This window comes from Pterocles gutturalis, unplaced genomic scaffold (genome assembly GCF_000699245.1).
Source record: "Pterocles gutturalis isolate BGI_N339 unplaced genomic scaffold, ASM69924v1 scaffold16305, whole genome shotgun sequence".
NCBI lineage: Eukaryota > Metazoa > Chordata > Aves > Pterocliformes > Pteroclidae > Pterocles > Pterocles gutturalis.
Window position 1 is genome coordinate 26,408 of NW_010143770.1, and position 24,266 is coordinate 50,673.

The window sequence follows — 24,266 nt, forward strand, 5'->3', positions numbered from 1 at the left end:
GAAAAAAAAAAAAAAAAAAGGAAAAAGCACCATAGAGTCTCAAGTAGCTGCTGTTACATAGCAATGGCTCCTAAAAAATGTCATCTCAGTTGCCACATTGGCCAGAATTCAAGGTGGCCCCAAATCTTGTCAGTCTTCAAAGAGCAGAACAAGGATCGGCGTTTTTCCCAGCCTCAAATACGCTGTCACATGCTGCTTTCTTCAGGTGGAGCTCAATGATCACCTGTCCCTGAGGCACCTGACAGACTGCTCCCTGCATCTCCCCTTCGAGTCAAGTGCTTCCCAGACCTTCCCTCCCTCCCACTCTGCCTGACAGATCATCTCCTCCCAGACCCTATTTACATGGAGAGGGCAAGGCAGTGAGGTCGGAATTGCCGCAATCCTTCTCTTACACCCCCAAAGATATCCCTGACTTTGGTCCAAGTTCCTTCTGCAACTGCTCTGCAGCTGCCACGCAGCCAGTGCGGCAGCAGAAGACACCACAGGGGCTGCCAAGGCCCTAAATTTGTACCTATGGCTTTGTCAGCCCATACAACTCCTGCTTTGTGGGTTGGTTTTGGTTTGGTTTGAAGTTACTAATTTTTCAAAAGATCTTGTGCTCTGATCCAGTCAATACAATAAAAGTTCTGTGTTCTCAAGCATCAGAACTGACAGCCATGCATCTAGACTCAGGAATTAAAGTCACTAGTTATCTATAAACATGAGAAAATGAAAATTAACTTAATCCATCAAAACGTCTGTCAAATCAGAGTAAGACATAGACCCCCAGGACCCCTGTGTACCTCTGATATACTGCTTCATCAAGAAGACCCCCGAGACTTACTACGGATGCTCAATGCGCCTCTAACAAGCTTCCGAGGCTAATGATGGGACAAAACATGCCTCCAGGAAGAGACAATGGGTATTTGCTGATGAATAGCATGACAGAGGCATCACACCACCGTATTTTGAAATCTCTTGTTCAAATACACTTTACTATTAGGGCTGAAACAAAAATAATCCTCAATTACTCTGTTTCACAAAGCATACCCGATTCTTCCTCGCACTGCACACACCAATGCTGCTAAAGCATCTGGCTTCCTGTTCACTAGTTTGCAAGGAGACTGCAAGAATGATTCATACTTACGTGAATTGGTACTAGATGCACACAGCTATGTGGCAAGAAATTTCACAGATGTTTAACCGACATATTCGATGTTTTTCTTGACAACCAGTGTTTATAATGATTTCGCACAAGAATCAAAACACAGTAAATCAAAACATGGGACAGTTCCAGTCCCTTTGGAAACAAAGGCTGCTCACAACCGTGTCCCTACACATCCTAGTTACTGTAATTCGTTCTCTTCTCAGTAACAGGACACAGGTAGATGCTCAGGATATTCACTGCTTATTTATCATCAATACAGGTTTAATCCTCTGCCAAGGAAGTGACAGTGTAAGATCTGGGAATACCCAAAGGGATGAACAGCTTCTGTGTGTTTTCAAGTAGGTATGCAAGAAAATAGAAGAAAAAAATACAACTAGTAGAGAGTTCACACACGGAAGGGTTTTTAGTGTAGAAACTCGTCCTTGTAGTTACAACTATAAGAGGACCCATACTACAGTAACATTTTGACTGGCAGATACTGGTATTTACTCTTCATGAGTTGGGGATGATAATGGACATGTTTCTTTCCGTGCTACAAAACCAGCATATTAAACATAAACCAACTTGCTACATACCCCTGAATCAGAATACATATCAGGATGAAAATATTTCACCAACTGAACCCCCTCTCTCATCTACTAACCTCCATGGTCCTGTCCCACAAACAAGACTTTAAAAAGAGCAACTGTGGGTTTTGTGAGCCTAAGGGCAGCCGCTGACTGCAACTTGTAAACATGACATTTTAAAACTGTTCATTACAATGAATTTGCATCACACAGAGTCACCAAAACAATTTTATTTCCAGTGTTTAAGTGGGTATGCACACAGGCATGATACAGGTTTGGATTCATTAGGTCTTCATGCAGAATTATATTCTCAATAAAAGAAACCAGTTCCATCCAGTATCCACTATCTACACGCCTATGTTACAACATTTATATCAAATCTGGTATCTGAAGAAAAGATACACATGTAATATGTACATTTAAGTTACTTATTTTACAGAAAGATTAAAAATTCAAGTCACATAAAACTCAAAATCTGTATTAAAATTGGAAATATAAAACTCCAATATTTACTGGAATGCCTAAGGAATGGAAGCTCTGTAGCCACCTGTGTTAACATTTGTAAAATGTAATGAAACTCTTTAACAGTAAAATGCATTCATTTGTTTGTAATAAGTTTCTCTAATTTAACAATATGGCACCCTAACAAACCAAATGAATTTATGATGAGGCACTTGTTAGTGACTAAACCAAAAGAACAATTTTTCTGCATACTAATGTCAGGCCAACTCTCAGTCAGAAAACCATGTATACACTACACAGCATGTTGCATCAGATGCTTTGTTCAACATTTGTATGCAGCCATCAAATATACTTTTTCTTAAAATATATATATATATACTTTAACTTTAGTGTTCTTCTGGCTGTGGTAATGCACTGTGAAGACGTTCCACAGAGCATATTGATGAAACCAGCCCAAATGGAGGCTGCATAACAACAACAGTACAGGAAAAAAATATATATATGTACACACACACACATACACACAGTTACCGGGAGTAGAACAGTAAGTTAATGAATTGCTGTAGTGGACATATCTCCCCGTTTCAAAGATACTGGTAGAATCGAGATCTAACCACTTGGGTCCCAGACAGTTTATGAGGATGGGCATCAACTGCTGGGCTAAAGTTGTTTTTGTTCATATTCTGATAATTTTCACCATTTACCTGGTCTGGTGGCTGAAATGGTCCCGAAGGTGGTGTTCTATTAATTAAAGTCAAGCTGCTGGAAGAACTGCCTTCATCTGCCGGCATCTCTGCAGATGAAGGCAGATCTACCTTTGATACATCTGCTAAGCTAGTGTTCTCAAGTCTGGGCTTTCCAGTTTCACCCGTATTAAGGTCAGTTGTGCTAGTGCGTAAACGTTCTCGTGCAAGCCAATCTGAGATCGAGAGGTCCTGCGCTGGACATTTTGGCTTCAACCGATTCACAGCTGAAAGCTCAGATTCTTTCTCTCTACTCTGACTTGGCTCTTGAGCTTTCAAATCATTCAGGAGACTTATTTCAGCGAAATCCCTCTGTCCTCCAAGTGTATGCCTTCGCCTGATATTTTTTCTCTTTGCGGTCTCTGCAGAGTTAGCTTTTTGATTCCCAACTCCAAACATGTCATCTGCTGATGATTTGAGTCGCAGCTTTAACCTATCTGTAATTTTAAGCCTCCAGGTAGGTTCTTGTTTGTCAGCCTCACTTCTGGCTGATGTAGCTAAACTGCTCGTCGATCTTCCTTTTTTCATTATGTCAAACATTTTGGTCACAGTAGGCAAGTCCTTCTCACTCTTTGCATCCCCTGAACCCTCACTGTCTGTTTTGTGCCGTGAAGACTTCCTCCTAGACAGTGTATCACATTCAATAAGTTTGTGTGAGCTAAAAAGTCTGCGACTCTCTAACTTTGGTGTTGAACTTCCCTCAGTACAACTTACTTCGCTTTCTTCAGAGTTCCTCCGACTTGTCTTGACCACTTCTGAAACCTTTCCCTTGGACAGCCGTTCAGCAGCAGCACTGGTGGCAAAGACAGGGAAGTCACTCTCACTGTCTGTCTCCATAGGACGCCCTTCACTGATCAGTTCACTTCTTTCATCATCAGCATCTTCTCCCTTGCTTTCTGTTACCGACTGCACCTCAGGGCTCAGCATACTGGCATCTAAACCAGTTAGACACATAGTAGATGAAGTAGTTGAGTAATCTGAGGTGATGGAACTAACATCAGCTGCTAAAAACTCACTGTGTTTAATGTCAGGGCTGGCTACTTTTCTGCATGAGTACCTGTGCTGGGACGCCTGGGAGGAAGTGCTAAGCATAGTGCCGGAGTCAGACACTGTCTCCTCAACCTGGGAAGAAGATTGTGAAATAGATGTTTTGGGCTTATTCTTCTGTGTGGTTTGCAGACAGCCGAGATTTGGTGATTTTGTACATTTGTCATGGTAAGGCAGTGAAGGTTCCTCTGACAGGATGCTTTCTTTCTTTAATGTTTTCTTTTCGTCCTTTACAACATTCGCATCTTTTTTACTGCTGTTCTCTTTTTCCTTCAGGACAAACATCCTCTGTTTTCTCCCTATGTCTCTCTCTCTTTCATATTCCCCTTTAGCTATGTCCTCTTTTGTTGTGTCACCACGAGATTGTTCTGCAAGCTCCTTCTTGAAAAACACATTATCCAACTCATCCTCTGAGCTGCTTGGTTGTGGCTTCTCTTTTGTTTTTTTCCGCTTGCGACTAGCTGCTGCAAAAATGGAGGACACAAGCAGTTCCTTGCTATACTGATCCTTTCCAGAACCCCAAGAACCCTGTTAAAAAAAAAAAAAAAGAAGAAGAAGAAAGGGAGAGGGCATGATTAGAAATCACAAAAACATTTGTTAGCCTGAGACTTAAAAACATATCCCAAACTTCAGAGCAGAAAGCCTATCTTTATTCAGGAAATATTTCCATGCTCTTTCTGTAGTCTACATGACATTCCCCAAGTTGTCAATATTCATCCTGAGAATTCCACTATTCATCTGAATCCCTTGACAAACACTAGCTTCTATATACAGCTATTTATTTTTTGACCAACTAATACAGCAGGCTCAATTACAGCAAGGCAAGCTTTCCAAGAATGGCTTGCAACAGAAATTGCTTCACAAATGAGGTCCCAAGGGTGTGGTTTCAGTCTGTTCTTTCAACATGTCTTACCTATGTGGGAAGGCTAATTTCTCAACCTATTTTTCATTTGATCTTTCACCTTTCAGGCTGAGTGTTTAAACCATATCAATTCAATAGTACCAATACAATGACAGCAAGGCAAGCTTTCCAAGAATGGCTTGCAACAGAAATTGCTTCACAAATGAGGTCCCAAGGGTGTGGTTTCAGTCTGTTCTTTCAACATGTCTTACCTATGTGGGAAGGCTAATTTCTCAACCTATTTTTCATTTGATCTTTCACCTTTCAGGCTGAGTGTTTAAACCATATCAATTCAATAGTACCAATACAATGAAAGCTACACAAACCCCTAATTTAGGTGCAAGTATAGGAAATTAACAGAAAAACTTCTTCCTGCCTTTTGAGGAATCTGCCTTTAGAACTGCACAGAAGGAAAAATGGGACAAGCCCAATTATTCCATTTTATAAAATTAATTTAAAAATATTTTTCAACTACACTGACATTACCCCCTAGCCACCTCAATGCTATGTATTTCTTCCTGCTTACTACCCCACTGCCACCTTTAAAAAAAGCAGGAGGTTCAGGGCAGGTACCGCCCTGTCTTTGACTGGTGACCAGTGTGGTTTGCACACTGCAGACTAAGAAAAGAACACAGCAATGGTATCTCCCGAAAAGGGCAGTTCCTCACATTGGAGGCCTTTAACATAGTGGGGTTCAACTTTGACATCTGTCTAGCACTCAACAACGACAGCCTAGGTGTCAGCTACCTGACCACCTGCCACGTTCAGATGTCCAGCCTGCCTCTGACCTGAGGGAAGCAGACCAGCACTGATGGGCTATGCTGAAAAAGTCTTCGACTATGCAGCACTTCAGAGAGGGAGAGGAAAAGTTGAGGGAAGAGCTATCATCATGGCAACAGTTTTAACAAAAGGTTGGGGACATCATTACTGAAATGACCATCTAGTGATTGCAGATACCTAGATAAGAGAATAAGCTTAAGGAAAAAGGCAAAGCCCACGCACACTAGTCATCATCTAACTCCTCAGCTACTGTCCAACAAGATACTTCTCTGCTCCAAAAGCACAGAATCACAGCCCTGATGTGACAGTGAACTGCTGCAGGATGCCTAGTAGTGTAGCATAACTGCACTGGCCATAAAAGCAGAGTACTGAACAGACACAGTGCATTTAGTATTTTTGCTCAAACAACTTTTTCCTGGTGCAAATTTCATTCCTATTCACTATCTCCTCAGAAATTAAGGAGGTGCTGGCAATGGTGAAAACTGCCACTATATGACTTGACAAGCCAAGGTTGAACATACAGCCAGCCATACAGTAATACAGTGGCTATACTGACCATGACAGCCTCAGCAAAGATGCACTACGTTGTTCATGTGAACATAGACAGGAAAAAAGTTGGGAGAGACTCTACTCAACCAACAGTAACAAAAACATTCATGGTTATGGAGAACCTCCTGCTGTGTGACAGAGAATATACCACATTCTTGATGCAGAGCTCGGAGATCAGGACAGGGTGGGCAGAAGACACGCATCAAGTCTTGCTGAGAGCACCCAAGGAAACAAGCAGATGAGAAGCCTGCACAATGACTGCCTAGTCTCCTGCACAGTGACCACCTACAGGCAGCACGGACAAAGAACCTTCAGGACAGCAGGTGACAGCTCTGACTTGCTGTGCCGGCAGACGAGCACCAATCCAAAACTGACTGGCAATGGACCACTGCATGCTGGCACTCACCATTTTCCAAGTGACCACAGCAATTCTTCTCACTGCTCAAATGGCACTATTGCATTAGCTACTGTCCCCATAAAGGATCAGTGAGCACTGTGCATTTTTCCATGGGTTAGCAACAGGTCCATGTCCTTCTCACCCTGAAGGATATCAAGCAACGCAGCCAGCTGAAGCTCTACTTGGAACATGTCCTGCTGTAAGCAGGGCTCCTGGCCCAGGCAACATGCATGCAGCTGCACTGCTGCTCACAGGCCCACGACCGTGGCCTGACTGATGCTATTGCTCTGTGCCGCTCACAGGTGGTGGTCAGCGAGAGGCAACCTGCAAACAGCGCAGCATCCTGGCACAGGCAGTGTGACACGGTGTCCTGGAAGTCGGGCTTTTCTGAGGTAGTGGCTGAGACACCAAGCATCCCCATAAAGCAGCTGGGCTGGCATCTCAACAGTGAACCAGGAGGACGCATGAAGTCCTGTTCTCAGCTCAAAGTGGGGGCATCAGTGACACACCTACAACGCACACCAGCATAAAGCTGTATCGTGCTTACAGCTGACCGAGGTCAACTGCATGCTGCCCTATCACCTGGTTCTACAGACATCCAGGGTTAGCAACTACTGAACAACAGCCTAAGAGTATGAAAGATTTGTCCATGGGTCAGATGACAACTCTGTCACTAAATTGAGGATGGAACTAACTGCCCACGTTCCAGTCTTATTCCCCCCCATCTACTAGGCTCTCCTCCCAAGCACAGCACTACTTCCTAAGGAAATTTTGCATAGCAAAAACACAACCTCTTTAACCACAGCCTCTGGCTTCCTGTACGAGGAGAAGATACTACCTTCTGAGCAACAAAAGGCTAAATTGTCCATATACTTTTTCAGTAAAATAGGGAAACACAAATAGCATCTCAGAATAAGTACTGTGCCAGCAATGACAGGGAACATACTATGAACATTTAACCCTACTAAATTAGATGCAAAAAGCAGGTAAGCACTCACAATTACAAGAGTTTGGAACAAAGCTATTTATGTGTGCAGCTGACTGCTTTGGCAGATGCAGCTAACTGACAACAAGTGATACTTTTCCAATGTAACACTTTAAAATTATTTGATTAGCAAACAGTATTACCACTTATTCAAAAAATTCTACATAAGCTCTTAGTATATCTGCATACTGTAAGCATTTTAACAAAGCAAGCAAATACCTAACAGGTTTCAGAAGCTTATAACTACATGATTGCACAAAATGATTTACCTTAGATTTTGCTGAGTCACTAGTAGCGGAATCTGTGAAAAAATAAAACAAACAACTCTGCTCAGTTCTGTGCAATTTTTTCACTGTTGCTACAGACAATGCTGGACTTATGGAAAAAGACAAGCACAGAACAAAATGTGAAGCAAATAAAAACCAGAACAGAGTGAATAGTCAGAGCTCACAAAGATGCAAGCTGCACCACAGAAAGCCACCGCCATGAAAGGATGCTGTGAATTGTAGGCAGAACCAGCTCAATGACAGGAATGGCAAAGGAGCCCTGTTCTTCTAAATAAAAAACAGAAATACTAATGTTTATTCGATGTTTTAAGTATACGGCCCCTGCAAAACCACAGCCGAGAGACCTTTTCAGGATCGTACCAGGTACTCTCCTGAGATTCAGGATACACAAAGCAAAATTCAGTGTCTTAGTACTGTTGGCTGCCCTAGGTACAAATCATGGTTCATGTAGTCACAGTCTTTTTGTGAGGTTTTAAAGCAATTAAGTCATATTTGGTGTGTAAAACCCCAATTACACATCTCTCTCCACCTCTGACTACATATAGGTAAAATTTTATTTTTAAATTTACTAGATTTCAGTAACCACCAGAGTTTTGTACGTTTCTACAACAAGTGCTATTATGAAATGAAAAATGGACACCATAGTTTTACTGTCTTGCAAAACCCAAGATTATACAATTATAAAGGGGGTAGGAAGGGGCTAGCACAATGACTAAAAAACATGAACTTAGATCTGTTCCAGCTTTAGGGACTTTCTCCCTAGGAAGAAAGAGCTGAGCCCCCTGCCACGCCCCTTTTCGACACATGGCTAATGCTTTATGACTAGAAAGACTGGTAGACCATACCATGCTATTTCTCCTCAGGGTCTGCTTCAGAGATAACAAGAAACAGCAGAAAAACTTTTAAAAAGTAGCATTGATCTGTTTAAAATACTCTTAAAATAAAATTTACAGTACAGATCAACTTTTTTTTTTTTTTCCATTTACAAGAAACGGGGGTTTCTGCAGACAAGGCAGCTACAGTGTGGGCAACAGTCCTCCTTCTTCCTACAGTTCCAGCTGTCCATCAGTGACATCACAGAATCCATTAATGACATCACCGTGTGATAGACTCCTCCCACTTCGCCTGTTACAACATCAGTATAAAGTGACTGTTTCAGTAAGTGCTGAAAAACCCTTTGAAAACTGAAAAGCTAGAGATGAAGGGATAACATTTGTGGGATACAACATGCTGGGTTAGTGCAATAGTATAGTGAAGGGAGGGGGGATAAAAGTCACCAAAAAAGAGCCTGCAATGCTTGTCCTTAGCCACAAAAGAGGATGGCATTTATAAACAGAAGGAAATCAGCTTTAGTATAGACATACTGCAAACATACTTAAAGTGTCCATCGCTTGACAATAAAACATAACTCAATTTTTTGCATTCCTAACATTGGGAAGGCGCAATATTAGAACACCACTGAAGATCAGTCTTTCTGCCATCACAACAAACCACTTTACAGCAGCGTATCTGCTTCACCTCACGATGATGATTGCATGGGTTACTGTGAATAAATAAAATAGTATGTGCAAGCCTCATCTTTTAATGATTATATTCCTGTTAGACAACAAAGTTTTCCAAATTATATCATGCATGATTATCAACAATTCAAGTCTTTAAGAAGTGTTAATGATCTTTTGGAAAAGAGAGAAACAGTTTATTAGTAAAAGAAAATAGGAAGAGAGAATTACAGTGAGCTAACAAGGTTTTTCTAGCCTATGGACTAACACTGTCCAGGCAAGTTACCTGATACGTCTCCAGGAGACACTCCCGTTCTTCCAATGTTGGTGAGTAAATGATCTATGTTTGGCACTGGCTGAGATTCTACAGTGTTTTCCTCCTGAACTGTCGTCTATAGTTAATAAACAAAGATCTCTTCATCATCGTTTCACAAATAGTTTATTATGATTCAAAAGCATTTACAAAATTGCATTATTCACCTGAGGACACGCTTTCCTCACACGTTCTTATTTTCCCATTTTGCTTCATGCTTTTAAAACAAATGCATGTTTTGGTTTTTTTTTTTTTTAATCATTACTGCAAGGACTGGAAAGGTAAGGTGCTTCTGAAGAGCAAACCATGCAGTGATGCAATATAAAATATGCAGACATTCTAGAGGCAGATTCTCAACTAAGATAATTAGAACAAATATTTATGACACAATACTTACAAAAGGTTCTTCAGCATCATCTTCTGTGAAAAACCAGTCATGCTACAATTTAAAATAAAAAAGGTGAAAACCCCACAGGAAACACAAAACCCAAATGTGGAAAAAATCAAACACTGATATTGCTAAAAACAATATCCTGGAGTTCAAAGGATAAACACCAGTCCCAAACCGTCTCACTAAGAGAAAAGCTGGTCGACCTGTGTATGATCTTATTTTTTAAATAATGAAATGCATCCACTTACTTTTTGGATGAGTGTTTCTACAATTTTATATTGGTCTGGCATGTGCGTAACCATGTGTGTCATGTTATCATCAGATGTCCTCACAAGTGTTGGACCAAATACTATTGCCAGGTTTCTTGGTTCCATCTAAGAAATGAAATATTTCCATATCATACTTTTACAATGAGAAAATGCAATAACATGGGCTAAATACATTAATATAACACTATTAATATCTGAGAACCATTTTAAGTAATAACAAAGAAAAGGTTTTTAAAAACACATTGCTGACTCAGGTACACTACACTAAAACTCTCCTATACACAGCTGCAATAAATCACCCAACATGTCTGCAATTCAAAATTCAACTTTCCTTAACCCATTGCAAGTAAATAGCTCCACAAACACAGAAAACTCAAGAACTCAGACATATTCTTGACACTTTCTGGGGATCTTTATTTTTTCCTTCCCTTAAAGATTTTTTTTTCCTTTAGAAACATAGATGTTTTAAGATTTATTTTTTTTTTTTTAATAAAAAGGCATTGGTAGTTCCATGCTTTTTTTTCCCCTGAAAATGTTTACATGACACATGAAAAATTAAGCTGGTAATCAAATACTGTATTATGTCTATTGACAAAGAGGTCACTCAATTTGCAGCTACTTTGGTGGAGGTGGCAGCGACCAATATCATAGACCCAACACATCTATTCATGAGATAGACTCATGAGTTATTCATCATATTAAATCATACCACAACATTAATTGTCTACTTAATTTTCTTTTAATGTTACATCTCTGACAAATAATTCCAAGAAAGCATCAGCAGAATACGTACCTTCTATTTTTGCTTACTTCTCTCACTTACAGTTTACTGTTGTGACACAGAATAGACCAATAATATATAGGAGGCAAGACCCTTGTGCTTACCAGAAGGAAGACGCAAACACAGTGACACAAGCCCCTAATGCTCCCTTTGACTTGAATTGCAGCCTTCAACAAATCATACAACCATAGTATCACCTCACTCATTTACCCTTATATATTCTATAATATTATTTAAACAACATTTATATACCATATCAAAACCATAAAATTATAAATAAAGGTTTACTTTGGGCATTGTACTTAAAAATGACATTTACTATTATTTCCTTATAATGTCAGGTATAATTCCACTAAAGGTTATAATTTGTTAAATATTTTTTATACACACACACACTTTTCTTTCATGTTTAACTAGAAGGTATTATTTGCAGAACTGATGTTGAACCTACCATATAGAGGCTGAAGTGCCTCTATGCAAATGCACATAGTGTGAGGAGTTAAGAGATGTGGGCACACCTGCAGGGCTATGATCTCATTGGCATCACGGAGATGTGGTGGGATGGCTCCTATGGCTGGAGCGTTGGAATGGCAGGATACAGGCTCCTGAGCAAGGACAGGTCAGGCAGACGAGGAAAGGGTGTCACCCTCTATGTCAGTGACCAGACAGAGCGCATGGAACTCTGCCTGGGGATGGATGAGGAGCCAACCAAGAGCTTGTGGGTCAGGATTAAAGGGAGAGCAAGTATAGGGGACATTATAGTGCAGGTCTGCTACAGGCCACACGAGCAGGAAGACCAAGCAGATAAGGCCCTCTATAAACATATAGAAGCAGCCTAACGTTCACAAGCCCCAGTCCTTATGGGGGACTTCAACCACCCCAATATCTGTTGGAGTGACAAGACAGCAGAGCATAAGCAAGTGCTCCAAGTCCTGGATTGCGATGATAGTAACTTCCTTCTCCAAGGGATAGAGCAGTCAATGAGGAGAGGTGCTATGCTGGACCTTGTTCTCACCAACAAGGAAGGGCTGGTGGGGAATGTGAAGCTCAAGGGCAGCTTGGGCTGCAGTGACCATGAGATGGTGGAGTTCAAGAGCCTTAGGGCAGTGAGGAGGGTGCACAGCAACCTCACTACCCTGGGCTTCAGGAGAGCAGACTTTGGCCTCTGCAGGGACCTGCTTGGCAGAGTACCATGGGACAAAGCCCTGGAAGGAGGTGGGGCCCAAGAAAGCTGGCTAATATTCACAGATCACCTCCTCCAAGCTCAGGAGCGCTGCAGCCCAACAAAGAGGAAGGCAGGCAAAAGGGCCACGGATGAACAAGGAACTCCTGGACAAACTCCAACACAAAAAGGAAACCTACAAGCAGTGGAAGCAAGGACAGGTAGCCTGGGAGGAATAGAGAGAAATTGTGCAAGGAGCCAGAGATCAGGTTAGGAAAGCGAAAGCCCCTGATAGAATTAAATCTGGACAGGGACGTCAAGGGCAACAAGAAAAGCTTCTATAGGTATGTCAGTGATAAAAGGAAGACTAGGGAAAATGTGGAACCTCTCCAGAAGGAAACAGGAGACCTGGTTACCCAGGAAATGGAGAATGCTGAGATACTCAATTACTTTTTTGCCTCAGCCTTCACCAGAAAGTGCTCAAGCCACACAAGGCAACGGCAGGGAATGGCAGAATTAAGAACCAGCCACTGTAGGAGAATATCAGGTTCAATAACATCTAAGGAAAACGAAGATGCACAAGTCCATGAGACCTGATGAGAAGCATCCATGGGTCCTGAGGGAACTGGCAGATGAAGTTGCTAAGACACTATCCATGATATGTGAGAAGTCATGGCTGTCTGGTGAAGTTCCCATTGACTGAAAAAGGGGAAACGTAGCCCCGTTTATAAAAAGGAAAAAACAGGAAGACCTGGGGAACTACAGGCTGGTCAGTCTCACCTCTGTGCCTGACCAGATCATGGAGCAGGATCCTCCATGAAACTATGCTAAGGCACATGCAAAATAAGGAGGTAACTGGTAACAGCCAACGTGGCTTCACTAAGGGCAAATTGACAAACTTGGTGGCCTTCTACGATGGGGTTACAGCACTGGTGGATAAGGGAAGAGCAACTGACATAATCTACCTGGACTTGTGCAAAGCATTTGACACTGTCCCACAACATCCTTGTCTCTTAAATTGGAGAGACATGGATTTGACAGATGGACCACTCAGTGGACAAGGAATTGGCTGGATGGTCACACTCAAAGAGTTGTGGTCAATGGCTCAACGTCCAAGTGGACAGCAGTGATGAGTAGCGTTACACAGAGGTCGGTATTGGGACCGGTGTTGTTTAACACCTTTATCACAGACATGGACAGTGGGATTGAGTGCACTCTCAGCAAGTTTGCCAGCGACACCAAGCTGTGTGGTATGGTTGACAAGCTGGAGAGAAGGGATGCCATCCAGAGGGAGCTTGACAAGCTTGAGAGGTGGGCCCATGCAAACCTCATGAAGCTCAACAAGACCAAGAGCAAGGTCCTGCATGTGGGTTGGGGCAATCCCAAGCACAAATACAGACTGGGCAGAGAATGGATTGAGAGCAGCTCTGAGGAGAAGGACTTGGGGGTATTGGTTGATGAGAAGCTGAACATGAGCCGGAGTGTGCGCTTGCAGCCCAGAAGGCCTACCATGTCTTGGGCTGCATCAAAAGAAGCGTGACCAGCAAGTCAAAGGAGGTGATTCTCCCCCTCTGCTCTCATGAGATCCAACCTGGAGTACTGTATCCAGCTCTGGGGCCCACCCAACATAGGAAGGACATGGACCTGTTGGAGCAAGTCCAGAGGAGGGCCACAAAAATTATCAGAGGCCTGGAGCATTTTTCTATGAAGATAGGCTGAGAGAGTTAGGGTTGTTCAGCTTGGAGAAGAGAAGGCTCCAGGGAGTCCTTATAGCAGCCTTTTAGTATCTGAAGGGGGCCTACAAGAAAGCTGGAGAGGGCCTTTTTACAAGGGCATGTAGCAACAGGACAAGGGATAATGGCTTTAAACTGAAAGACGTTAAATTTATATTAGATATTAGGAAGACTTTTTTTTTTACTGTGAGGGTGGTGAGGCACTGGAACAGGCTGCCCAGAGAAGCTGTGGATGCCCCATCCCTGGAGGTGTTCAAGGCCAGGCTGGATGAGGCTTTGAGCAACCTGGTCTAGTGGAAGGTATCTCTGCCCATAGCAGTAGGGTTGCCATGAGATGGTCTTTAAGGTCCCTTCCAACCCAAACCAGTTTATGTTTCTATGATATTAATTCAAACTGAGCCATTTTCTGGTATTTTTTTTAAATTATTTAAGATTTGCCATAGGTTCCTCTATACAGTATCAATCACATCAATTTTTTTTCCATACCCTGCACACTGGTAGCCAAGTAACAATCCACACCATGTTACCTGCCCTTAGGTAAGCATCCATAAGCACACCCATATTGTGCACAGCTTTGCATTCAGCTACCCCTCCCTGAGAGGTAAAAAAATGGGATACTATTATTTGCATTTACTGTAGGATTACAGCATGCACAGAAGCCCTTATTGCAAACTAACTCTTCCCCATCCTATGGAAATGACAAAAAGCTATTCTTAGCAGTGCACTAAAATCCTGTAGTGGCGAACTACCACCCTTTACATCATTAATTTTCTTTCTTAAAACCAGTCAAACCAGCACCTACAGGGTTATCAAACATTCGAGTAATTACAGCAAGTCCTAGTCTTAAAAATTCCTCAAGCATCCAGGAAGCCTGGGCTACGCACAAAGCTGCTGCAACAGCCTCTCCCAACAGGCTCATTCACCTGTGCCCTGCCCAGGCACACTCTCATTGGCATCTAGATGGGACTATATTAAATTTGTAGACTTGAGATAAATTTAGGATTTATTCCCACAGGAATTAATACCAGTTTGAATAAACTTAATTCAGACTAAACAGGTGCGTATTTTGCAGGAGTCCTTAGTCTAATCCAAAAATCTTCTCAACATAGCAAAGGTCTTAATTTTATCTACATTATCTAAATTATCACCTAAATATAAATAATACTGCACAAAAACTATACTTAATGAATGAAACAAACCAAAATACATTATACTTTTGTTTCTGATACCTTGTTCTTTTCTGAGTTCTCTGCTACTGTCTTCAGGTGTGCAGAAAGAAACTTGAGAGTCTCATAATGATGCTCAGGTAAATCATGAATCTGAAATAAACAATTACTATTCAGAACATTTAACATTTAATGCTAATTGTGCAGTGCACCTACAACACACTTGATTTCAGCTTACCAGTCTTTTCAGTGTTTTCAGACGTTCAACAGGATCTTCTTTTCTATTAGCATCTATAAAATCTGCATATTTGTCTGTTTAAAAAAAAACCCAGAAATTAATCTCATATACATATATATATATATGAGGTTTTACATATATCTATATCTGTACTATATATATACGTCCTTACTCCCCAGCCCCATCCTCCCCGCTCTGTGAATACAGGTAACACACACACACATATATATATATGAATGAATGACCTTTGGAAGTCATAAATTATCCCATTACATTGTATATAGTATAATAAAATGGCAGTGGGGAAAAAAGACAGCTTTCACAGAATATTGCAACAATAAAATTGTAAGTTTAATATTTTTTTTTTTTTTGCAAATTTATAATTCCTTCACCATCTGAGAAATTCTATTTACAGCCCTCATTTTTAAGCTCTATGATCACTATGACTCCCTGCTCTTTAAGGAAGAAAGAGAGTATTCATTACAGAGTTATGATGATTCCTCTGTATTTTCTCTGAAATCATTTGAAGTTGTAAGACAACCATTCAACAGTAACTCCTAAAGACAAAATCATAATGTAAATAACTTACCATTGGTAAAAAGAGGTTCTGGGAGCTTTCTGAAGAAGGATTTCAGCAAACTGCTTATAACATTCAAGTCTCGCCACTTCTACACATTTAGAAGAAAAGGACAGACATGCTTTATATTACTACAATCACAACACAACCAGTAGCTTTTGGGAGTTCTACCTGGAAATAGCGTGATCAAAGACTTACATCATCATGAACATCAATGTCAGTCATTCCTTTGTTGAGCTCTTCTTGCATACTTGAGATGGCAGCATTATTTCCAGGTACTCTGTAAATACCTGTGTACTCAAGACCTCTTTCTTCAACCAGTTTGCAGCATATATCAACAATCAGTGGAATATACTGAAGGAAAAGAAAAGTTGTATATACGTTGTAAAGTAATTAATATAAAAAGTATTTTCAAATCACAATGGAAAGAAAAATTGTCCTTCCATACTTTGTTGGTATGAGCTGGGGGGCAGTCATCTAGTCGAACACCAAATGTTCCTACAGCAGATGGCTTCTTTTCAAATGTCTTCCTCATAATGCTTGGAATGCCTTTTCTCCATGTCCCCTTGTCTTTTGGTGGGCTTGTCTCATCTTTTTGTTGTTAGTATAATGGAAACAAGAAAATAAAGAAGAAAAATAAGACCATTTAAGTCACAAAAACTACTGTGAAAACAGGTAACAGATTTGCAAAGATCGAGTGACACCTGCTGCATTTTTGCCTTTTCTACTGGCCCAGCTTCCTGCAATAGCTCTCTAATTACTCTGTCTTAAACACACCTTTACTCTTCTGCAATTCAGAAGACACATTTGAACATACACCTTAGATTTAGGAAAGTAAACAGCTGAATGGTACTGTAGATTTCATCATTCTAAGACTAAAGGAACATAAACTGCATTTTAAAAAATAATCTAAATTTAGTAAATCAAGATTAAGTGTCTACTGAACACAGTGCTACACAAAATACCTATGAAACTATACAGCCATGCTCACAACTTGTGCAGACATACTCTTTCAAAAAAATAACAGATTTTAGTCACTCCTAAATCATTCCAAACAGGACTCCAAACACTTAAAAGCATTATGTGTCAAAAAAATCAGATAAAAAGTTCAGTTCCTCTGTTTATCTCTCCAATACAATTCACATAGCAAATTAGAATTCCCATTTATCCTGTACTGAAAGTCACCTAACACAACAGTATTTCCTTCTTATTTAAGTATTTCTGGAAATATTCTTTCAACAGATTTGACATTTACTTAACATTTGCAATTTAGTTACATAATCTATAGCACAGCAAGAGCAAAGGGATGTTTTTGGTAACATAAGACAGAATTCACTCACAGCTTAAATTCAAGACTGAATTGTTCAAAAGTGGTTGATCAAAAGTGATTGCTCAGCCAGTTGCCTGAATTTGTATGCAACATCCTTACAAGCACAGTCTGATCAGAAATACCATACATTTACACATTCCAAAAAAAAAAAAAGTAGCTTGTGACATTATTTGATGGAGTTCAGTTACTGATCTAAGTTTGCAGTGACAGCTCATTGGACTTTTTTAGAACCCAGCAGGCATTAATTTTATTCTGGAAAAAATAAGACAGTTTCACTCCTGTATTTTAAAGATTAAGAAAAAAATAAAAATGTTCTTCTCTACTTCTAAAACACTTTAGTGGAAAACTTTGGTATCTTAATAGCATATTTAAAATATGACTTTATATTGTTACTTCCAAGTCAGCTGGAGACAAAAGTATGAATTACTCACAAAATTATTTCCAAAGCTTAGGAAAATTTTGGTCACAAGAAGAGTAACACCTGTATTTTACTACTCTTAACACTACATGGAGCTGTAGGAAAAAAAACCCCAAAGCTCTGTTGAGAGAGAATAAAAAGCTTCAGGGATCTGAGAAGACCTGAAGTATATTTAAGAGAACATCTAAATGAAGTAGTTAAAAATAAATGACTGACTAGAGCTGCAGCTTTAAAAAAAAAAAACAAAAACACCAAACTAGTTAATAGCTGTTTTGCATCTGTGTCTTCATGAGTTTGAAAAACCTGAGAAAGGCAGCTCGATGGCCTCACACTGGAGCTATAAGGAACTAAAGAAATATACGAAACACAGACCTTTAGTGAGAAGCTTCCTTTCAGACTCATCCTTAGGAGAATGTGGACTCTGGGTCCTCTGTTCTGCTTTAGTTCCAAGCAGAGTCTGTCTGATACTTAGACTCTGGCGAGGTGTTTTGGGAGATGGCTCCGTTTTGCTGCTTGAAGAACTGAAACAAGATATATTACTTCAGTAAAAAGAAGCTAGATAACAAGTCTACAAAAACTACTGGCAGCATGTAATTCACCTACCTCATCATTGTACTGTATTCTTTAATCCTTCGACTAATTAGATCTCTACTAGTGACACCAGTATCCTATAAAACAAATTGAGATCTGCTTTACAATCTTATAAAATACAACAAATACTTTTTACTTCAAGAATATAACTAACTCTTCCTGTCAACAGGCTGTGTATGAAAAATAAACATGCCAGTACCATTAAAAAAAAAAATCTAACAGGTAGTCTTTGAGAACAATAAGGACAGAACATTTAAAATCCATGAGGAAAACTAAAGTGAGTAAATACAAATCAAATGCTGCTATTTAGACTTTTTTTCCAAAGCAACACAATCTGATTAAATCCTGTTAAATTGCACATTTAAGCAGAAAACATGCAATGACAACACACCCTGCTATTCTGAAAAATCTAATCCTATGTGCACACAGTACTTATACAATTAATTACTACTATGCATACAGCTGAAACAGCCATTAATTCAAATGTGCTTTTATCCATCTGTCTAATAATGTTTATCAATCCATTTTCCTTTGGATAATTATTTCAAATCTGAGTAGATGTGCATGTTCACAGACATTTAAAATATTCCTCTGTTGCTCATCACTGAAATGAAAATGCACTGAGGACAACATTGGGACAGATCTTGATATGTTACATACAACAGTATATGTTTGCCTTTTATAATTAGCATTAACATTTTATTCATAGAAACATCAACAGGCATCCTTCAAAGTTTCACTTTTTAACTACTGAGAAACCCATCACACTGTACCACTGCCCACATCGCTTTGCAATGCAAGTCTGAAGACAGAACGCACTGGTTCTAATACTGCAATTATCTTTTAAAAAAGATTTGGGATTTCTGACAGACCAGTTTAATATAAAGTGTATCTTTAGACAAATCAGCAACGACATTAATTCATTTATTTCAAAAGTCTGCTTTCTCATTATGAGTATGACAGGCTTTTTTAAACTCAGTTTATTTACTCATTACCTTGCCTTTCACCTCATTTTCTTGTATGTTCCTGTACACAATTTGGTCTACTGTTTAAATGCAAATGATTTATTTTGTTGAAGTATTAATTACAAAAAAATACAATCAATTTTTATTTAAAAGACAAGAATTATGGCTTCTGCATTATGTATTATACAATTACCTCATCATTTAAGTTGCTGTTATCTTGTATTGCTTTAATCCATGCTAACATATTATCTCTGTCCTCAGCTTGAAACAGATACTCGCAGTCTGAAGTTGTGAGTCTAAATACATTTTTCCTCTTGGTTTCACAGTATGAGATGTCTATCAAACAAGCATTGATGCTTATAGGTTGTTCTTCTTCAGATGTGGTTACCTGTTCCTTTTTATCCTTGTACAAATAAAGTGAATGACCTCGAAGAACGACATACAATTGCTTCCATGGCCGAATGCTCCCACCAACTCGCTGAAAAATATCAACTGATATGTTAGCTTGCTTATTTGTTACAATGAATGTTTCCGGATTAAAAAAGCTACCTCCAGAAGTTTTAAAAAGAAAGACTAACCACCTACCTATACCATTCTTAAAAATGACCTGTGGAAAGACTACACAAAAGTACGCTAATTGTTCTCCATTAGAGGAGTGAATTGCTCAATAGTCTACCCTCCCTGATCACCCATTAAGTGTGTGTTCAGACAGACAGCAGCAAGAAACAGAATGTGACTAGAATTTCCAAGAGGCATTAACACAAATATAGTAAAAAACATTTAGTGGACTCCTGCCCATGCCTTTTAAACTTAAGTCAGACTCACATTCACACACCCTTGCAATTCCAGACTCCCAATGTTCCTTAAAGGTTAGTCTATACTTGTGCAGAAGGTTAATCTGAACTCTACTCCACAGTATTCATGAAAACTACTGCTTTTTTCAAACTGCAATTATCAAGAGACTGATTCTTACTACTTATTAGTCATCAGAAATGAGTTTACTTCACAGACCCTTTGAAATGTAAAATTAGAAACAGAATCAATTAGGTTGGAAAAGACCCTCTCAAGATCACCAAGTCCAACCATAAACCTAACACTGCCATGTCCACCACCAAACCATGTCCCTAAGCATCATGTCTACATGTCTTTTAAACACCTTCAGGGATGGTCACTCAATCACTTCCCCGGGCAGCCTCTTCCAGTTTGTGATAATCCTTCCAGTGAAGAAATTTTTCCCAATATCCAATCTAAACCTCCCCTGGCACGACTTGAAGCCATTTCCTCTCATCCTATCAGTTCAGAAGACAGTTCAGAAAGCAGTCTGCAAAAGAAGCTGAGGAATTCACTAAAGTCAATGTTCTAACAGGTCTAAAATTTTGTCAGACTTATTGATGCTCATATCCCAAATATTTTCATTAAAAAAGCAAAACAGGAAGGCTTTAAGTTTCTTAGGTTTCCACCAGCTTTGTATTTGTGCTAGGTTAAAAAACCAAACATGACAGGTACCTTTCCCTTGTCTGAAACAAGCTGACGAAAATGGAGCCATCCTTCTTTGGAGGCATCACCAAAGACTTCTGAAGAAGAATCTTTTCGGGAACCAGAGTCTTCTGAAGATTTCTGGCTGTCTGTGACCTAAAGAAATTATCACAGAAAGAACCCCACAGTGTACTTCTGAATAAATTTCTCTACAATCCCTCCTCATTAAAGATGCTTCTCTCTTTAAAAGCTGACAGCTCATTCAACAAAAAGCCCCTAAAAATATCACCTGGGAAAATATAATTTCTGAAGTTTCCATACAACAATAGGGACCTTACACATCCCAAGAATACTTTTTGAGACAGTGCAGAGTCTTAGATTCTCATTAGTAAGTTGTTACAAAAGCACGCCATAGATATGCTTTGTTTAGAAGCTGAGGAAAATGAAAAATCAAGGACAATGTGGAGAACCTAGGAAAAAAAGAGACCGCATTTACCTATGTGATGCATACAGCATCAAATGGGGGAAAACATCAGCATCAATTTAAATATCAAAATCAATCAAAATTAAGAACAATCTGATGAGCAGCAATTCCAATGAACTTCATGTCTATGTTTAACATATCACTTTGTGTAACTGAGTTGTATAATTCATACAACTTGTCACAGTAGTATGTGTAATTCTCAGGAGTTGTTATACACGTATATACCTACCTTAATCCCCTTTAAACTAGATACATGCTTAATGGATCTGTTGGGAGAAAAACAAATGTTAAAATGAGATTTTATACACTTTAAAATAAAAGGTCTCCAAATTAACTGTTATTTTTCATGAACTTACGATTTTCCCTCTTCTCTGTAGTCATCCAGTCCTTCATCATATGACTTTGATCTCTCGGTTTTTGCAGCAGGCTGGCTATCCAGGATACTGGGTCGGATGGATTCTACAAACAGAAATTTTTGAGTAAGAACCTGTGTTACATTTTTGCAATTTATTTCAAGCAATGAGGAGGTTACAGTTTTCACTCCTGTTCTCCAGAGTGTAAAAGGAAAACGTTGCATGAGAATAAGAAACAAAAAATTAAATCAACGCTCACCATGATCATGTGAAAGCTGTCGCCGAATTAAAGGGATTGGAGAGGTGGGACTGGGAGGAACAGTTGTTACAGCTGGTGCTTGAGAAGCAGATGCAGAAATAACAGCAGAAGCACATGGTCAATACTAGGACTAGTCGGTTCATCTACAAAGGTAATATGTCATATATTAACATACTAAATGCATTAATCAAATGCTCAAACTAAACATCTGTCTGAACTTCTCATTATTGGGATATCAGAATAAGTATCTTAAACATGAAGTCTTTCAAACAAACATAAGGGTCCAATTAATTCACACTGTCAAAAGTACTTTTGTTTGTTTTTAAGAGGAGTCTGGCTGATTTCCTAAAAATGTTAATTGTACATTAGAGATAAGGGCAAAGAACATCATACCCGGTTACAGATTTTGCTGTGAGTGAATGAAACAGGAATTATTTGCTAAACTCTCGTATTACTATTTTCAAGTAGACTATTCTTGTTTATGTGCATAAGTGAAAAACACACGTATTACATTATTAAGTCTAAACTTAAGAGACAGGTAAGGATGACTTTCTACAATAAAAGATGTGCATTTGGACTATCAAAACCCATTTGGTTTAAACAAGTGTTCAAATAATAAAGCCAAGTTACAAGCAAACAAAAAAGCATTTTAAACAGATTTCCAGCATCCAAACAACCAACCCCCCACCCATACATTCAAATAAAGAAGTATTAATATTTTTAGAAGATGGCATTACTACATACCAATTAGTTCTTCCACTAATTGTTCATACAAACGATTGCATGCCATACATGCCCAGCACCTCACAGTCTCAATAGCCACAAGGGTCATCATGAAAGACTCCACAACGCTTTAAGGATTTATAGTATTTAACATGTTTCTTACAAGATGGAAGATGCCGAAATGTGCATTTTCAATTGTTCTGAGAAAAGAGCCGTAACATCTTCTAGAACACATTACTAGGACTAGAAAAATAATTCTACTTCAGGCTGGTAGAAGACGGGATAGGAAAAAAAAACCAAACCAAGTCACGAGCAAGGGCTGAACTGTACTGCCGTAATGAATATGAATGTATTCTAGGTGCTAGGAATTGTAATATGCAGAGCTACTGAAAAGCCTATTGAAATCAATGAACACTCACAGACAGAGGTTTATTCTTCGCTTTGTGTGAACACAACTGCATGTGCTGCATTGTGCTTTTCCAACAGTCACTAACAGTTCTGTTAAGGCAGCACTTGTACCATCGAAGTTTGGCAATGTAAATTTAAAACAAGGTAATAATTCAAGTACAGGAAGGTTTAGCAATAACAGCTCTCTAAATTGTCTAGAGTGAAAAAATATAATAATTTTTGAAGTTATATGTTAAAAAGCATACCCCCCAAAAAACCATCTGCAAACCAGAAACTTCAATAAAAAGGGAAAGGAAAAGAATTCACAGCAAACCTGTCATACTACAATTTAAAAAAATTCCAAGTTTTACTTGCGTCCACTGTGATAAATTAGAGGCATTTACAGACCTCTTCTCCACAGCAGCTAGGAAATAGGAAGCATCTCAGTTACACTTTCATTTCAAAACAACAGCTCACTGTCCTATTGCCTTTTTCGTTTGCTAGCCCTCCTGCAGCTAACCCTCAGAGAAGTATACTGGTGTTGACTAAGGAATATAACTACTCACTGAACAATTAATTAGTTTATAGCATGCAAATTGGAAGTGCCCAGCTTTAAGTTACTTACATTACAGACTTATCTACTCCCAAAAGTTACAAAAATGCTAGTGCTTGAAATAAATCTGCACAAGCTGTGAATATGAAAGTGTTAGGCACCACTACACAATTTCCCACAACACTTAAATCCAAGAATTCAGCTGAGGAAAAACAGTTTCTAAGTCCTTGAAAGCAACAATAATTATTCAAATTATTATTACTTCACAGTGGATCTAATCCCCAGATGAATCAAAATTAAAGTCGTTTTAGAAATAGGCAGGCTTTAAAGAAACTGCAAATTACGTTGGTGCAGGAGGGAAATAACTCTGTTCAGTCCCTGAAGAGGTTGAAGGTCAGCTAATGTCAAGCTTTTACACAATGTAAAGTGATTATAGAACAAACCATGATGGACACCACTGAGTTACTGCCTACTAATTTAATGCACTGACAAGCTCCACCGCTGAAGTCTAATAAAAAACAAAAACACAATTATATATATTCCTTGTATTTTGACCTTTCTCTTGAGTGCTTACAGCATTTGTCTCCCTTTTCAGTTTCTTTGATTAATCAGTGAATTTGCAGCCCGAAACTCCTCGCACAGTATGCAAAAGGATGTGTTCAGCACACCTACCAATGAAAACGACTGTGTCCGAAACGCAGTGACGCGTACAGAACAAACAAGCCAGAGGAGAG

General features: G+C 39.4%; 1 protein-coding gene across 1 annotated transcript in view; it reads right to left on the reverse strand.

The window, feature by feature from the left end:
• Positions 1-1,928: 1,928 nt before the first annotated feature.
• LOC104470068 (rho GTPase-activating protein 21-like) overlaps positions 1,929-24,266 on the reverse strand; it is a gene marked incomplete at its 5' end in the record, with an annotated part of 46,869 nt that continues 24,531 nt past the window's right edge. Inside the window, 18 exon segments of the mRNA XM_010084858.1 lie at positions 1,929-4,493; positions 7,847-7,878; positions 9,650-9,755; positions 10,074-10,115; positions 10,316-10,441; positions 15,242-15,331; positions 15,417-15,490; positions 16,006-16,084; positions 16,192-16,347; positions 16,442-16,584; positions 18,114-18,250; positions 18,345-18,409; positions 19,491-19,775; positions 20,804-20,929; positions 21,487-21,523; positions 21,614-21,716; positions 21,870-21,983; positions 21,986-22,012. Of these exon segments, the coding sequence (XP_010083160.1) occupies positions 2,760-4,493; positions 7,847-7,878; positions 9,650-9,755; positions 10,074-10,115; positions 10,316-10,441; positions 15,242-15,331; positions 15,417-15,490; positions 16,006-16,084; positions 16,192-16,347; positions 16,442-16,584; positions 18,114-18,250; positions 18,345-18,409; positions 19,491-19,775; positions 20,804-20,929; positions 21,487-21,523; positions 21,614-21,716; positions 21,870-21,983; positions 21,986-22,012 (3,476 nt within the window).